Source organism: Glycine soja, chromosome 18 (genome assembly GCF_004193775.1).
Source record: "Glycine soja cultivar W05 chromosome 18, ASM419377v2, whole genome shotgun sequence".
NCBI classification, from domain to species: Eukaryota; Viridiplantae; Streptophyta; class Magnoliopsida; order Fabales; family Fabaceae; genus Glycine; species Glycine soja.
Genome location: NC_041019.1, coordinates 9,557,331 through 9,575,285, shown reverse-complemented (window position 1 = coordinate 9,575,285; position 17,955 = coordinate 9,557,331). Strand labels below are relative to the sequence as shown.

Below are 17,955 nucleotides of genomic sequence, written 5' to 3'. Positions count from 1 at the left end.
GATACATTGGTGTAAAGGAATTGCATTATAGTTCAGGTGTAAAAATATTTAACAAAAATGTGTACACTAAAAATATAAATATTAAAAGCAAAAATATTATATAAGAAAATTCGACAAAGTGTGACATTTAAAACATTAACGAATAATCATTGATATCTAAAATGTTAAAGAAAACTAAAATATTGTATCTAATAAAATGTTTTCGAGACAGAAAACATCATCAAAAAGCACTATAACATAATTTGTTCATGTTATGTCAGCTCATAACTTAGGTGCTCAAGTGACCTTTCAATCAATTTTTTACTCTTTAGGTTATGAGGCTTAAAAGTCAAATCTAAGTTGAACCGCATTCTTGTTCCATCGTTCACCTATAAACAATTTTTTTTCAATTATTTGTTAATGAAATATACTTGTAAAATTTAACAACAATATAAAATAGTTAACTAAAATTAATATTTAAACTTACTTGTATTATGCAACCATTTGCACCCATTTGCGTCATCCAAGTTGCTACCCAAACACCACAATCATTCCTATTTTATAAAATCACCCATTTTTAACTTGTAATTAGTGTACATATTTAATAAACTAAATATAATAAATAAACTTGCGAGCCATGCTTTTTTAAATCTCTTCCTTCAAGATGCACAATATCATATTTGCTAATTAGTAATCTCTACCAAGAAACATGAGTAGAAAGATTCATGCTGCATAAATTTTTCTACACACCGTGCCTACACAAAATTGATTTATTACATTAACAATGATGGTTGAATTAATGTCATTTTAAGTATTATAATAGTGGGTAATATTTACCAATAGTTTAAAGTTGGATTCTCATTCATTTCTGTCTGATGTGGTTGAAAATGAGTCAAGGACAACAATCTCTTTCTTTGACACATCAACAACCACCAAAAATCAATGGGATTTTTCCTTTGACAGGGAAAAATATTTATTCATATACAAGAAATTAGACTATCAAAATGTAAGAATAAAATGACAATAAAATTTTATTGATGTTACTCGCTTTTGTAAAAAAATTCCACTTTACCTATAAAAGAATCTTGATAATATTCTCTCATTTTTTTGGAGAGAGGGGCGGCTTAATTAAACCAAGAGCACAATGCTACCAAGTGAAAAAAATATGTTAATATTATTTTTTTAAAACAAAAAGTCAAGTAAAAATAATGTTCAAATTAACTGAATGGAATGCTGTTAGATGAAGAAAAAATACTAAAAAATGGGTAGGCATGAACCAAACACTTCGGTGATTGGATTTTGATCTAACTTCATAGGTCATCAGATCAAGTATCTATAAATATTACCTATTAATAATGTTAATTAATAAAAAAAATTAATAGCAAAAGAAAGGTAGATAGATATGAGTACTTCTTGCCAAATTTATTTTCTGGGCACCAAATCTTTTAATGTTTTCCTATTACCACGGCAAAAATCTCTAGGTGTAGTTATTAAAATCTCATTGTTGAAATATTACAAATAAGTAAATTAGAATCCAATAACAACAATTATACAAGTTTTTTTTTTAAAAAAAAAAAAGCAAAATCATTGTTCACTTCAATGCATATTCAATACAACTATCATTAGTTTTTAACTTAAAAATTTACCTATCCATTTTATCTACATTTGATTTCCCAAAAATGTACGATAAAGCAGGAACTTCTTTTGTGGTTAGATTGACGACTTGAAGTAGGTTTAGTTCAAGCAATCCACTTAACCATTATATGTACAGACGAAAAAAATATTATCAAATATGTATTTTAATAAAAAAAAATATAATAAATAATTTTCTTTTTAGCAATTGCGTTCACTGTATGTCAACTCTATAGCAGATCTATCATTGATACCATACCTTGCATTAGAAGTTGTGGTTTGCAAAACCTTACAGGGTTTCATATTTTTAACAATTGCACTCACCAATTTTTTGTAGTGAAGGTGGTTTTTTTCTACAAATAAGATGCCATTTCAATTATTTGACAGGATTGTAGTAGGTAGCAGGTCTTGGAGATATACAAATTTTTCAAGTAAAATATCATACACTTAAACTGATTAAACCCTACACCATAAAAGATCATACACTTAAAACTGCAATTCCTGACATGAAGTACTAAGATTCTAAATGAAACCAGTGTTAGATCTAAAGACACAGGTTTACATTAAAGTTATACAGCCATGACAGTTGGGGAAAGTTGCTGCAAAGGAATATATACCATGCTTCTGACACGTTTTCCCAAGTCCAATGGTATTACCATGCATCTGACACTGCAATGCAAGAAAAAAAATATTAGATTCTCAAACTTTCCACGTTGTCACTGTCAAGAGAATAAAAAACTTACAAATCTAAAGTTAAGATTGAATCCTTACATGCAACAACATGAAACAAAACTTAAAAAAAAAAAAAAAAAAGTCAATCAGTCATTACACAATAGAATAGAAGGACCAATTGAGACTAAACTTCGCAGAAATGAAATCAGGTCAAACCATAGGTCAATAGAAATCAGCTCAAACAATCCTCACAATGCAAATTTGTTTCTCACTACTTCCGCTTTAGGTGTTTTGATAAAAAATAATAAAATAAATAAAAACTGAAAAACTACAGAATGGAACAACCTTGTCAGTGTGCTCTTGGCTCTGCTGCTCTGGTAGAAGTTTTAAAGAAGAAAAAAACTCAGAGAAACTTTAGGAAAAATTAAACGACACACACAAGTACCCACAACATTTGAAAAATTAAAGCATGGTTTGTTTCTGAACCATAGTCGTAAATAATTGTTAGGGAATTGAGGAGAATAAATACCAAAAAGATTTATACCAATAAGTCATGAGTAATCACATTAACCCAAAACCTTAAAGTTTAAGATTATGAGTTTTTTTCACTTATATGGTGTTCAATTTTTTTACTTCTACTCTACTCTTAATATGGGACTTCCTCACACTTATACATATTTTTCTTTTAGTTCTTTAAGTTAAGAAGCATATTTTTTTATGAAGATATTTAGCATTACACTTTTGAGGTTATATGTTTTTATTATATTTAAAGTAAAAGTAGGATTAGTCAATGAATGTTTTATTACGTTAAGTCAATGAAAATTTTATGAAACCTTTAAATATTTACTTTAAATTAAATTTTGTATAATAGGAATTGATATAAAAAAAATTTCAAAATAAACTATAAAAAATGATTTTTGGTCATAATTTGTTTCTGAAAATCTCTTGGGCTGACAATCCAAAGTTCCAAACAACCCATGATTAAACTCAGTAACTTTCTTACCATAAGAAAAAAAAAGTAATTAAATAATTAGGAAAAATTGAAAAATGCAAAATAATATATATATTATAATTACAGTAAGTGTGTGGACCAGGTGAGGTTTAAGAAAACCCTAGTGAGCTGCTGAGAAAAAACAGGAAACAAACAATGCAGAACAGGACCAAGGATGATACCAAATTCATATCCTCTTTATTCTTAATATTGCAGATTCTTCTTGTCACCTTCCAAACAAATATGAACCATGTATATATTTAATTTAGACAATTTAAAGAATCAAAACACCACAAAGATTGCTCCATCAATTAATATATCATGCTGGAGACCGCCCATAGTTTCAATTTCAATATGATTTGAAACACATTTCATAGTATCAACAGCATTTGTAAGAACCGTGTTAATTAATCATAATGATATAAGGTCTGGAGTAGAGGCTAAAGGGAAGGAACATTTGTTTTACCTTAAAATAAGTAATTTTAAAATAAGCACTTTTAAAAAAATGTTTATTTAATAAGCAAATAAAATTTGTTTCTCAAAATTAACAGAGAATTACTTTTTTTTTTGCAGAACAATTTAAACAAGCATATTAAAACACAAAAAATTACTTAAAGATAAATTTTTTTTAAAAACAAATAAGTTTAAACAAACTAACAAATTAGAAAGAAAAAAAAATCCATAAGCCCAATTGGATCAAACTAATTACCAATTCATGAGCAACTTGATTAGTAAGTTGTTTCCACTCATTGAAGATTCTATCTAGGAAAGGTCATCGGGAGATACTCAAGTTGCTCTCACTGACACCATCTCATTTTTATAGGCCATTCTCCCTGGATTTATTTGAGCTGAGTACTTCGCTGGCTACAGTAAAATGGTCTCGAAGTTGCTGTGTGCTTCGTCTAAACAGCTGCAAAAATAAGCCTGTGATGACCAGTAAAGTTTTGTGTATTATGTATTCAACTTATCGTGTCTTATACTAACACAAGAAATTAAAGCAGAGTCCAGTATGTCGGTGTTATATCCCATGAGTCTATATTATAGGAGACAAAGTCTGAAGCAGGAATTTTAGGACATAATGCACACTCATAATAGCAAAAGGAGGCAAAATTAACACTACATAACATAAAGGGAATGAAATACTATAGAAAATTCCAACAGTGAAGTCCCAGTAATCTTTGAGCATGAACCATCACCCGGTTGCAGAAACATTAAAAAAACTTGGTTGTTTTAGGGGATGATTCTTAGTTAGGCAGCAAAAGTTCTTGACACAAATTACACAGTTCCTTGTCTAGTAAATGCTACCTAGGTCTGAATTACTGCATACTGCTGGTTTAATAGGTAACCACAATGTTACCTAAAATCTATTAAAGCATATAAATAAGGATACCCAAGCACAAGCTATGCAACTCATAACATTCAAGACCAAAGATATTAAAAATAAAAAGAATGAATATGCTTATCTAAAGCCCTTGAAAAATTATCAAAGAAAAGAGATGAAGCTTTGGTAAAATTATCTAATCATTTGTCTTCAAAAATAAAAATCTTGGAGCATAAAAAGTTGTGCTCCGAAGTGAATCTTAGAGCATAAAAGGTTGTGTTCTGAAGTGAATCTTAGAGCACAAGTGAAAATTCTAGCCAATGGCCATTTAATTTCCGTCCAAAGAACAAAGAGTGAGAAAAGAAAAAAAGTCCTAAAGTGAGTTGTATGGTGCGCCAGACCCATGCTATAGTGCAACGATTGAGTGACACTTAATTAAGAACCCCAATAGCAAGCTACTGTGTTGGACACTACCCTTAAAAAGTAATTTTAATATCATGTGAACCAATGGCCCACATATCAAATATTAAACTGGCAAGAACAGATACTACACTTGATCTTAGCCAAAAGGTCTGCATCATGTAAGTATCCAACTTTTATACTGGAAGCTTCAGCTGCCTGACAAAGTTCTGACAAATGTGGGACTAATTCATCACTGGCATCAGATCGTCCCAACATCCCTTAGCCAAGAGCAACAGGGTTAAAAAAATTAGATCAGCAACTGAATTTATATATTGTTGTTCAAACCTGAGACTAATAAAGGTTCAAACAAATTATAATCTTCCCAGAAATATTTTACTTGGATATGTTACTATTACCTACTATGTTGATTCTTCTGACCTTGCAAATCATCATGGATTGTTAGAACGATTGGACTGATTCCTGCATGGAAGAGGATAATTTAAAATTCTACTAACAGAAGAACAAGATCTCTTGTATGTATTTCTTAGTATTCATATATGAAATTTTACACAGGTTGTGAATTAAAACTCATGCTAGTTATTTTGGAACGGTGTCAGTCCCGGCACCTGAGTCCATCTTGTTGCTAAATAACACTAACGATGATGAAAGAAAAGACAATGGAAACAACACAATTTTCTCAGTTTTCATTGTCTTATGAAGCCTAGATACGAGATACGATACGGATACGATACGACACAGATACAGGAATACGGCAAATTTTTAAAATTAAAGATACGATGCGTCTTGGATACATTAATAAAATATATAAAAAGTTATATATAGTTTCAGATTTTTTTCTAGAACAGTTAGATTTTTCATTGGAATAGCTTCAAATTCATATTAAAAAAAATCTAGATATGTCTAGCCTTAGATCCCTTACCTTGTCTACCCTAACACAGTAACCCCTACCCCATCCTATACCCCTAAGATCTCTTACCTTGTCCTGGGTATCTTTCTACCCCTAGCAAGAATCTAGATATGTCTTCTCTGTTGTTTATTTAAAACAATTTTACATAACACTTGTGTTAATATTTAATTGTGATTTAATTTTAAAAATTCTAAAAATAATATTCGAAGGTACAACATAGAAATAACTTGAAAAAAGACAAAAACAAATTCCAAAAACCCGTTGTTTGTTGTACCCAAAAACTATTTCCATTTTCCCATAATTATAATAATGCATTAATGGCCCCTATCCCTTGACTTACAATTCACAAAAACACAAACCAGAAAAGAAAAAACCTCATCCATCATTTTCATTTCAAAACTTGTCTTCCACCCTTTTTTTTCCATTACTACTACTCATAGATCCACCATTCCTTTCCACCTCCCTCACTCCCCTTCAAATCAGTTCACATTTTCCTTTCACACATTATTTTTACTTCTTCCACCTTTCTCTCTCTAATTTCATTCAACAAAACCATTTTTTTTCTCTCACTCACTCACTTCACACAATGAAGCACCCAAAACCCCAAACCCAATCAACCCCAACACCATCACCTTCTTCAAGATCTTCTTCTCTCTCGTCCCACCTCGCTATGGTGGAGCTGAAGCAGAAGATCTTAACCTCTCTTTCGAAGCTCTCCGACTGCGACACGCATCAAATCGCAGTGGAGGACTTGGAGAAGACTATCTTGGGACTCTTGCCGGACGCCATTCCAATGATTTTTAACAGTCTTTACGAGGCCGCCACCAACCCCAAGCCCGCCGTCAAGCGGGTCACGCTCCGCCTCCTCGCCGCCGTCTGCGCCAGGCACTCCGACGCCGCGGTGGCCCACCTCACAAAGATCATCGCCCACGTTGTCCGCCGCCTCAAAGACGCCAACTCCGCCGTCCGCGATGCCTGCCGCAACACCGTGGGAGCCCTCATCGCGCAGTATTTGAAGGGAGACGATGGAGGGGGTGGCAGGGGAGGTGTAGGGACAGTGGTGGGACTGTTCGTGAAGCCGCTGTTCGAGGCAATGGGGGAGCAGAACAAGGGGGTGCAGGCGGGGGCGGCAGTGTGCATGGCCAAGATGGTGGAGTGTGGCAGTGGCAGCGGAGGAGGGGAGGCGGTGCCGGTGGCGGCGTTTTAGAAGCTGTGTCCGAGGATCTGCAAGCTGCTCAACAGTCCCGTATTCGAGCCGTATTGGAGTCGTATTGAAGCCGTGTCTAGCCTTAGGAAGCCATATCCTAGCCGTATCTTGTATTTTAAAAAAAAAAATTGGATACTCCTAGGATACGTACCTGGCCGTATCCGTGGAGTATCGATGTCGGATACGGGTGCGACACCGATACTTTTCCTTTTTTCACGTATCCGGGCTTCACAATCTATCAGAAGGAAGAAAAAAAAAGTTAGTTCTCACATGTTATGGATATATATTGACCCTCGTGCATGGATCCACAGAAAATTTAAAGGTGGTGTCAACTTCATAATGGAGACTTTTGAATCAAAACTTTTGATGATGTTTTGATTCCTTTTCTTTTGAAATTTAAAGAAAAGTAGATTTTGCAAGAAAGTATTGTCGTAGGGTAGGGCAATTCATCTACTTTTTGGCATCCAAAAAACTCTGATAAAGGTAGAGTGTTACTTTTGGGACCGATATTTGTATCTATGCTTGTAACAACAAAATTGGAATGTATATTGTTAGTCAGTGTCTCTCATTGGTATATGCACATCCATTTCATGCTGATTATCCTATTTTCTTTGCTTTGTCTTGAGTTTATATTTGGCAACAACTTCCCTATCTTGCTGTCAGTGTAAGGCCTGCTTACCTAGAACGATAGGACCTTGCTGGGTTCAATATATCCATGCTCACTTGCTTGAGTTGCTTCCATGTGTTGGAATTCAGAGAGAAAACAGAAAAATTTTCTTCTGAGTTTCATTTCATCTACAAATCCATGCAGATCATAGTAAGGAAAACACCCTCTTCCATCCCAAAGATAAGGAACCAACAAAAATAGAAAAAGGCTAGGCCATACTAAAGATGGACAAAGAAACACAGCTTTTCTTCTCGCTTACTAAGTTGTGAGATAATTAATAATATATAATACTAGTATGGCATACACGGATCTGTCTTTATATTTTAAAATTATAAAATCATTATCTTAATTTATGTTTATTATATACATTATTTAAGAGTTATAGAATATAAAATTATTTTATACTGGGTATAACATTTTTTCTCATATAATATATATATATATATATATATATATATATATATATATATATATATATATGCTTTAATTATTATTGATTCATTAATTTAAATTTAAATCGATGATTGCAACAATTATTTTTCTGTTTTTAATTATTTACTTCAAATATAAATTAATTGGTATTGGTTGATACCTTTTACTTATTCAATCTCCTTTGTCATCTCAGTATTTTGACCTATTATTATTTCACAGGAGAGCACAGGAAGAGCAAGAACCCAAGTAGCAAACTAATAAACCAAACCCTAAATCATGGAAATTTAGACTCTATTGAAAGGGGCCGCGCGAACGCAGGCCCCCACTATCACAAATTATGACGTAGGCTCTGCCATTTGGACAGACCTTAGGAAAACACCCCTCCTAAGTGCAATGGAGGTCACTTCCCTACGCCATGGACCTTCATGATTATCCATTAACCCCGTCCAGGTAAGTATGTTGCTTAATGTCTTACACTTAACTTTTATAACTCAAGTGTCAGACTACTTTGACTAATGTTTTCGATGTGGGACTCATTCTGATTTGGCTCCCGGCAATCCATGCATGGTCTCAAGTTGCAAATGCTCCTTCCAAACTTGAACCATTGTAGACATGAATCTGGTTGCAGAACTATAACTGAAAACTATAGCGGCTTGAGGGGTTGATCCTGTTTTGGCATCTAGAACTCTTCATACATGCTCTTGTGTCTTCTTTGTTTTAATGGTACAAGATTACACAGCAGGTGATGTTGTTCTTTCAGTCTGTGGGTATTTTCTGTAATTTGGATTGTAAAAGCCAAAAATGATACGAAAAAGGTAGCAAACCTTCTTGCTGAGCAGTGCTATATATAGGTTTTTCCACATTGATTTTAGCATTTATAAATCAGTCAGACCAAACCAAAATGAAACGACAAGTCCCAATGAAAAGCATCAATCTATTTCACGGGCTTTTTGTTTCCTGTAAGTTAGCGGTGAGTTATTTCACCAGCAGTCAGGTATGAATTCAATAGATTATGTTGTTAAATAACTGTTCCCTTGAACCGGGTGTTATGTTGGAATCATGTCTAATCTCTTAACTAAAATGTGATGCAAGGTTCTTGAATTGGATAGTCCAGGCTCAATTTTGATGACATGCATAAAACTGGTATTTATTGCTGGGATTATTTCTACCATCTAGGAAGCTACAAAATTTACCCTATTGAGAATTTACATTAAAACACTGACAAAATATTGAATTAGTCAGGTTCCACGTGGAAGGAAATGATGCAGATTTCAATTAATCAAACTTAAATCTATTTTTTTATTTGTCAACATGGCACACTGTGATGGCAAACATTTGTTGAAACTGAAGACTTTGTGTTTAATGAAATGTGAGTTTTGTGCATCAATACAATTAGCCTACATTTGGAGAAGAGACTGAGGAAAAGATCATATAATCATCTGCAAAGGCAGTTCTGTAATATCTGTGGAGATCCTGATCTCATTTTAGATCAGGTTGTATTTAAATTGTTTCAGAGTCTTCTTTTTTCACCATACAAGTTTATGTAAACTTGTTAAGCATATATATTTAATAGGATTTGTAATCTATTACATTCCTTTTACTTAGTTGCAACTTGCAAGAGTTCTCTGAAAAATGTTATGCCAAAACCCTTATCATGCCAAAATTCTGAGGAAGTTAACTATAAAGGAGATTATGTTTTTTAGAATGAGTTATTCTAATTACACTAAATATTTAAAGAAGTTATTCTAGATATCCGAGATATTAAGGTCCTATAAAGATTTTGGATGTCATTTTAATCTCTCAGTGTTTAAAATTAAAGGAAATCAATATAGTTTTCTGTAAGGTACCCGCATGCGAACCTGAATCGTGTTGGAATTGTGGAACAATTACCATACACTAGGAAAGCTGGTTCCATATAATCTTCTAAGATGTATTTGAACCATTTAATTTTTCAGGTGATGTAAAAATAAAGGCATCTTGTATATTTTTCAAGATTACTTTTTTACTCATAATTTTTATTTAATTTTAGAAAAAAAGTATATTACTATTTACTAATAATAGATACTGATATTTATTCAAAAAATTATTCATACTTTTTCTTTGATAGATTAATACTTTCTTAGCAAATAAAAAACTGTTATTTTTTTATTTATTATTGTTATTGTTAAGAATTTTCTAGAAGATCATTTAATGTCTTGATATTTTGCATTTTACTTTTTGTTTGTTTCCTTTTTATCCCATATACTAAAAATGGTTCAAATATTAAGACGGTATTATAAGAAGCTATTTTCATTTCATAAAGTATATATTAACAAAAAAAGAACTTGAATTAAAGAAAAGGATCACTAGTTATTTTCAATGATATCATATCAGTTAATTAATTTTCAAAGTAAATAGTAAATACATGGATTGTATAAAGAATTTTTATTTTGTCATCTATGATAATTTTATTGACTTTTATATTAATTATATTAAAAGTTATATTAATAGTGATTTTTAATTAATTGATAGTGGTAAATTTGACATAATATAGAAATTAAACTCTTGCAAATTTTGTGTGATTTTATACACATTATTATATAATTTGATCATTGAAATATACCACTCAGAATTGATTTCATCTTCAAATGTTAACAGAACAAACGTCAGCTTCAATACACTTTGCTATAACATCAACATTCCTCTAGCATCTTAGTCAAATAAAAAAAGATAGCCTCAACTCTGCCAAATATGAGCTTTACTTCGAGTTCATGCAGCAGAACCAACAAATTTCCCAATGTCAAATTGCTGCATTTGTCAACAAGGAACAGAACTTTCTGCAACAATGCAAAATCTATAGCTAGAGGGTTTTTTTCGAGCAAAAAAGGAGGCGGTGCGCAAAGGTCAAGTTAAGGAAGTTGGCATCCCAACTATGTTGACACCTCAACAACCCCAACAGCACCTAAACAGCACACCCAGAATATCATTGATGAAAAAAAGATCAGTACACTTGAGAGGACCAAACCATACCCAAGGAAACCAAACTATCTGAGTCTATACGATGGGAGCCCATTTCTATACCTAAGAAGCTCCTGAGAAAGGAAAGAGGGTGGAGAATTCCACCAAGTATAACCTAAACTTTGCCAACAAAAGAGGCAAGCTTATCAGCACAAGCATTGCTCACCCTATAAATGTGAGAAATCCAAAAGTTGAAAGTATGCGTAGACTCCACAATTCAACCAGCAATTGTAAACATCCCAAGGTGCAATAGCCGGCTCAAAATAAGCATGAATTAAAAGCCTAGAATCAGTTTCAAGCCAAACCCAAGCCCAATTTTCAGAAATAGCTGCCATGATCTCAGCCATGAAAGCACAATCAATACCTATGGCTAGAGGTGAAGCAAGCTTGCAGAGGTCAAAGCACCATCAGCAATTGCAACCAAAGATTAAAGAGCCAGAAGTTTCACCAAAAGGTAATTGAAGAGTAATGATTCAACGTTTCTTTTTATTCATTCCTTCATCAGACATTAAATTTAGTCACACTGACAAATGTTGACTTTCATTATACACTGCTGTTGAACCAGTTTCTAGTAGCAAGGACTGTGCAACAAATGATCCGATGCAATGGAAAGGATTGTGGAGCATCCCTTGGTTCACAGTTACAATTCACCTTGGATAGTTGCAGGTGATGATGAATACAGCAAGGTAAAGATTCCGTAGGCACTAAATGAAAGCCACACCAATTCCTGGAAACTGAAACAAGACAGGCACAAACATAGACCAAACAAAAGTAAAAGAAGGAAATAAATGAAAATAAGCATATCAATTACTGACATGAAACAAACGACGGGGGTTTATCATATATGAGATGCACTATTTAATTTATTGATTTCCTCATCCTTAATAATAACAGGAAGGGTCACCAAAATGTGAAGTTAACTCTGAAATGCAAACTAAAATGTTCTCATATTCAAAAATGCCTCCAATCAACGATAAAAACTCAACCACCTTTCAGCATTTGAATCTATATAACCCTGTAACAGATAAAAAATTGTAAGTTTATTTTTATAGTTTCGTGAAAAGTTAGGAAAACAATGAACAAAAAATAAGGCCTAACTTTGTTGCAAAAGATGATTCCGGAAAGAGTGTAACACAAAACTAAGCTAAAATGTTAGCAGTTTTTTGGTAATCCATTGAAAAAAAAAATTGATCATCAATATACATTTAAAAGGAGGTAGCTTGATAAAATTAATTAGAACACAACAAGAACTTACTCTTTTAGCTCAAGTAGAAAAATTAAAAAATTAAGCTTTTGATTGCTTCAGAAAATAAACCAAGTCCTTACACTTTCACATTTCCATTCTATAATCCAAATTCAAGAAATCCAAATAACCCATGGGAATGAAATGAATCCTTCAGTAAATAAAAAGGAGATAACTACATATTAGAACTAAAACACGTCTATTAGCTCTCAATTCCCATTTCTCAAGTAAGAAAAATCATTCAATAAACTGTGGACTAGTCCAGGCTATGAACCAAAAATCCTTAGAGAGTTTGATTTCCATTCTATGATAATCCAAATTCATACAATCCAAACAACCCAGGATTAAATCCAGTCAAGTTGTCACCATAACAAAATGGAAGATTCAATTATTTGGAAAACAAAGAAAAATTCAATGAAAGATAATTATTTTTTATAATTACAGTCATTGTGTGGAGCAGGTGAAGTTTAAGAAACACTAGTGAGCTGTAGAGAAAAACAGAGGAAACAATGCAAAATAGGGCCAATGGTGATACCAAACTCATATCCTCTTCATTCTTGCAGATTCTTCTTGCTACCTTCCAAACAAACATGAACCACCAGTTATGATTTAGACAATTTAAAGAATCAAGAACCACACAGATCACTTAAATGATTAATATATCATGCTGGACACAGTCTGTAGTACGAATCTCATTTGACACATGTTTCACAGTATAAACAACATTTGGAGAACCATGTTTAAATAGAAAGAATGATATATATAACAAAAGAGACTTGATGAGCTTTACTGTGTGCCTTTTCTGGAGCTATCTATAAGGGCAGACCAAATGTGAGAAGTATAAGGTTCAACAACATCATACCGAAGACTTTCAATGACAGTGTTAAGCAAATAAAATCTTGCTCAGATGTGCTTCAAGATTGTATAAGTTTGTCAAATAAGTAAATAGTTTATGCATTGACAGTTTAGAGGGCGAGCCCTAGTGCAGCGGTAAAGTTGTGCCTTGGTGACTTGTTGGTCATGGGTTCGAATCCGGAAACAGCCTCTTTGCATATGCAAGGGTAAGGCTGCGTACAACATCCCTCCCCCATACCTTCGCATAGCGAAGAGCCTCTGGGCAATGGGGTACGAAGTTTTTTTATCCAATCACAAATTTTCATATACGATAAGTTTGTTGACTTTTACAATAATTACCTTAAAAGTCATACTTACCATCCTTTTTTATTGGTTGACAGCGTATAAAAGTTTATACTAACAGTGCATAGAAACTGGCCTGCTGTCAAATATGCCAAGGGCATCCTTTTGGCTCCTTTGGTACCTTTTGAAGAAGGTCTAGAGTAGATGCTAAAGGGAAGGAACATTTGTTTGGGTTTCTTTTGCACAAATTAGAAGATAAAAGAATCTCAAATATTTGCACATAGATTGGTGGGATGGGTAGTCCGTTTAACCCGAATGCCTGAGCAAACAACTTTAGTGTGCATGGCAAAAAATCAGTAACATCACCAGCCAGCATTATCCCAAACCTAAGAAAAGGGTTTGCTTCAAAAACAAATACAGTAGATGAGTCCCTCTACAACCCCAGCTTCTTCACAAGAATGGCTATTGATTCAAAGGACTGAATAAGAGATGCTTTGGACTATTGCATGCTTCACCAAGAAGAGTGGTCAACCCCTTCATGCAAACTCAATCAACATTGACAGATGTATCTGCAACAACAAGAACCCTTATAATACATTTCATTACATATCATTTCTCTTCAGACCCTTGGAGCTTCAAGACTGGAAAAGATAGATCATCAACATCAGAAAAGTTGGAATGATATATCTGGGAGTGTATAAGGTACTCTACCGATCATTCTTTGCCAGCAAGAGCATTAAGATTGAACGACATTTGATTCTGCAGCAAGGAAACAAACCAAATGTGAAAAATCTTCAATTCTTCATGCTTTGATATGCGAGCCCAGAATATTGTGAAAATTGGGTGCAGCTTCCTGAAGCATAGGATAGTCACTCACTTTAATAGCACTTACAATTTGCTACCAAAAATCCATGCAGGAACAAGCTCCGTGCTTAAAGTGATGAAAGCGATGACGATCCCTTACCACAATTTCACGATCAAATGCTTTGGAGATTAACTTTACAACAGTGTGGCAATCATTACATATGCGCAAGTTCTTCGTAACTCTGATTGGAGTTGGCGGAGAAATAGTGATAAGTCCAAAGGCCACTGCAAGTTTCTCACTGTGCCTGAAAAGTGCTGTTTCCTTCTCTTCTTCATCTATGTCTAGTGAAACCTCACTTGTGGTTGGTACGTAGCCCTCAATCTTTAATTTTGCAGCCACTACATCTAGCATGTGCTCAATATCATTTATTTGTGGGTGTGTCTTATCTCCGGCCAAGAATTCATGAACTGTCCCATTTGCTTCAATCATGCTACAACCAGGTGTCTTTACCACCCCATGTTGTGCCATAATTCCCCTAATTTCAAGAACATTGCCCCAATTTCCTTTTGAAGCATATATATTTGACAACAATACATGGAAACCATCATGGTCAGGCTGAAGCTGAATGAGTTTCCTTCCCACCCTCTCCCCCATTTCATTGTCACGGTGTTTTCTACAAGCCCCAAGCAAAGCACCCCAAGTGGCAACATCAGGTGCCATAGGCATACTATCAATCAGTTCCTCTGCTTCTTTAAGCAAACCTGCACGTCCTAAAAGATCAACCATGCATCCATAATGCTTAATATTAGCCTCTATTTTGTGTTCGTGGATCATGGAATTAAAGTAGTGACGCCCATCATTCACTAGGCCCATGTGCCGACAGGCCCCAAGAACTCCCATAAATGTTATCTCATTAGGAACTGTCCCAGTTTTTTTCATATCTGCAAACATGTTAAGTGACTGCTCTACCGAACCATTCATTGCCAACCCAAGAATGACAGCATTCCAGGTAGAAACCCCCTTTTCCTCCATTGCATAGAAAACCTCCAATGCATTTTCCACACACCCACATTTCATATACATATCTATAAGTGTCGTGCTCAGAATAACATTAACCTGTAACTTATTTCTACTTATGTAAGCATGAATCCATTTTCCCAAGTCCAAAGTAGCCAGATGGGTGCAAGCCGAGATGGCACTCACTAAAGCAGTCTCATCTGGTCTAACTCCATGAAGCTGCATTTCTTGGAACAATGCCAAAGCCTCTGAGAAACATTCATGTTGAGCATAACCCGATATCATAGCACTCCAAGACACAACATCCTTCTCCGGCATGGAATAAAACAACATCTCAGCATCCTGAATTGAACCACACCTCAAGTACCCAGAAATCATCGAGTTCCAAGATATCAGATCCAAGAGCACACCACCATCATCGAAAATTCTTCTCGCGTCCACTATCTCCCCACAACTCGAGTACAAATGTATCAACGCATTCTTAAGACTAACATAATCCTCCACCCCAACTTTCACCGCCAACCCATGCACCCACCTCCCCATCTCAACATTCAAAACCCTCGAACACGCCGACAGAGCACTAACCACAACCACCTCATCCACCGCCACTCCACTCCCCTTCATCTCCACAAACAAAACCAATGCCTCCTCACCCATCTCATTCTGCTCATAGCACGAAACCATCGCGCTCCACGAAACCATATCCCTCTCCCTCCCTCTCACCCCATTAAAAATCCGCCTCGCCTTCTCCACGCACCCCTTCCTTCCAAAGAGCGCAATCATAGAATTCGAAGCAATGGTGTTCCTCTCCGGCATTCCCTCAAACACACGCTCCGCCTCCTCCACCTCCCCTGCCTGAACATACCCGGCCAAAAGCGTGTTCCACGAGACCAAATCCAACACGGGACTTTCCTCAAACACCCTGCGCGCACTCCCCACGCTCCCACAAACAGCATACAGATTCATCAGCGTGTTCCGGACGTACACATCCCCATCAAAGCCGGAACTCACAGCATGCGCGTGCAGCTGCCGGCCCTCAAATTCGGACACGCGGGCAGCGCAGCATTGGAGGAGGATCGGGTAAGTGTAGCTATCGGGCTTTGCGTGGCTCGCAAGGAAGAGCTTGTAATGCAAGAGGGCTTGGTGGGGGGAGTTTTGGAGGTACAAGTGGGCGCGCATGATGGTGTTCCATGTGAAGGTGTTGGGGTTGCGGAGGTGGTTGAAGATGCGGAGGGAATAGTGGAAGGGAACGAGAGTAGTGGAGTGGGAAGAGAAGTTGATGAGTCTGCTTGCGGCGTAGGGGTCGGTGATGAGGCCTGTGAGGATCGTTTGAGAGAGAAGCTGTTTGAAGTGTCTCGGACATTTGCAAGATTGCAACAATGAGTCTAACGTGCTTACCTTCATGCTTCAAGTCACATATCTACGGTTGCTGCATTAGTGCATCTGTGCATGTTATGAAACTATTATAAGCTTGGTTTGCAAAGCAGAGTAAAATGAACAGGAAAATAAAATTAGACCTTTACTTTTCTACTTTAATTCAAAAAATTTATTTTTATTTTATTTTTTTCCACTCTATTCAACCAACCCTTGAGATTATGTTTGATGAAATTAAGGTTATTTTTCATCCTAAATTTACACATCTCCTAAGAATTAATGTTGATGTGCTCATTGATGACAAATAACCTTTGTTTTTTTTTAACTTGTTTTGGTATACATGGTTGGTTAGTACTTAGTAGGAAACAAAACAGAAAAAAAAAAATCAAGGAAACATTCTTTTTTAATAGGCATTATTAAAGTAACTTATTTTTTTCCATTAGAATACAAAAAAAAGTAACAAATTAAATAAACACACATAAAAAAATAAATGAATGTGCTATAGTAGGGCAAAATTCTTTACTTTCTTAACTAATTAAAAATCAATATTTATATAATTTTTAAGATAATTATTATAAAAATTAATAAATTTATTATATTTTAGGTTAAAATATATTTTTCATCTTCCTAAATATAAAATATTCAGAATTTATTCCTGCAAAAATTTTAATATATTTTTTATTCTCACAAAAATAAAATATATCATTTTTGGTCCAAATGTAGGTTTGGAATTATCAAACATACAAGGATGATTTCCTACATTAGTTATACATATAATTGATGTAACTGTGACATTTTTTACATTAGTTACACATATAATCGATGTAAAATATGACATTTTTTTAATTGATTATGCACATAAAAAATGTAAAAAAGTCATGCACGTAGGTTCGGATGTCATCACCTTGTTTCGTGTAAAAAAAATAACACATTTTAATTTTGCGAGGAAAAAAATACTAAAAATTTTGCAATGACAAATTTTGAACATTTTTATATTTATGAGGACGAAAAATATGTTTTAACCTATATTTTATAGATTGGGATTAAAAGATAGTGCAAAACTAGGGGTATTTAAATCCAAATCGGTCTAAAATAAAAATTGAACCAAACCAATAATTTTTGGATTTGTTTGGACTATTTTGTGTTCAAAC

The 17,955-nt window shown here is 34.6% G+C and overlaps 1 protein-coding gene and 2 non-coding genes across 4 annotated transcripts; all 3 read right to left on the bottom strand.

Moving 5' to 3' along the window:
- Positions 1-4,980: 4,980 nt before the first annotated feature.
- On the bottom strand, positions 4,981-5,178 carry LOC114397791. Its single transcript, XR_003663415.1, has one exon. It is a non-coding gene; the product is annotated as a U2 spliceosomal RNA (small nuclear RNA).
- A 3,350-nt stretch (positions 5,179-8,528) lies between these two features.
- Positions 8,529-8,689, bottom strand: LOC114397838. Its single transcript, XR_003663455.1, has one exon. It is a non-coding gene; the product is annotated as a U1 spliceosomal RNA (small nuclear RNA).
- Positions 8,690-10,801: 2,112 nt separating this feature from the next.
- On the bottom strand, positions 10,802-16,892 carry LOC114394968 (pentatricopeptide repeat-containing protein At3g62890-like). 2 transcript variants are annotated; one of them, XM_028356647.1, is made up of 2 exons: positions 13,684-16,892; positions 10,802-13,048 (listed from the first exon to the last, which is right to left on the bottom strand). In XM_028356647.1, exon 1 carries the CDS (start codon positions 16,832-16,834, stop codon positions 14,507-14,509), a length of 2,328 nt encoding a protein of 775 aa, XP_028212448.1. In that variant the 5' UTR covers positions 16,835-16,892; the 3' UTR covers positions 10,802-13,048; positions 13,684-14,506. The 2 variants fall into 2 exon arrangements, with proteins under 2 accessions (XP_028212448.1, XP_028212449.1); XM_028356648.1 differs by having other exon boundaries at positions 10,802-13,044.
- Positions 16,893-17,955: the final 1,063 nt, after the last annotated feature.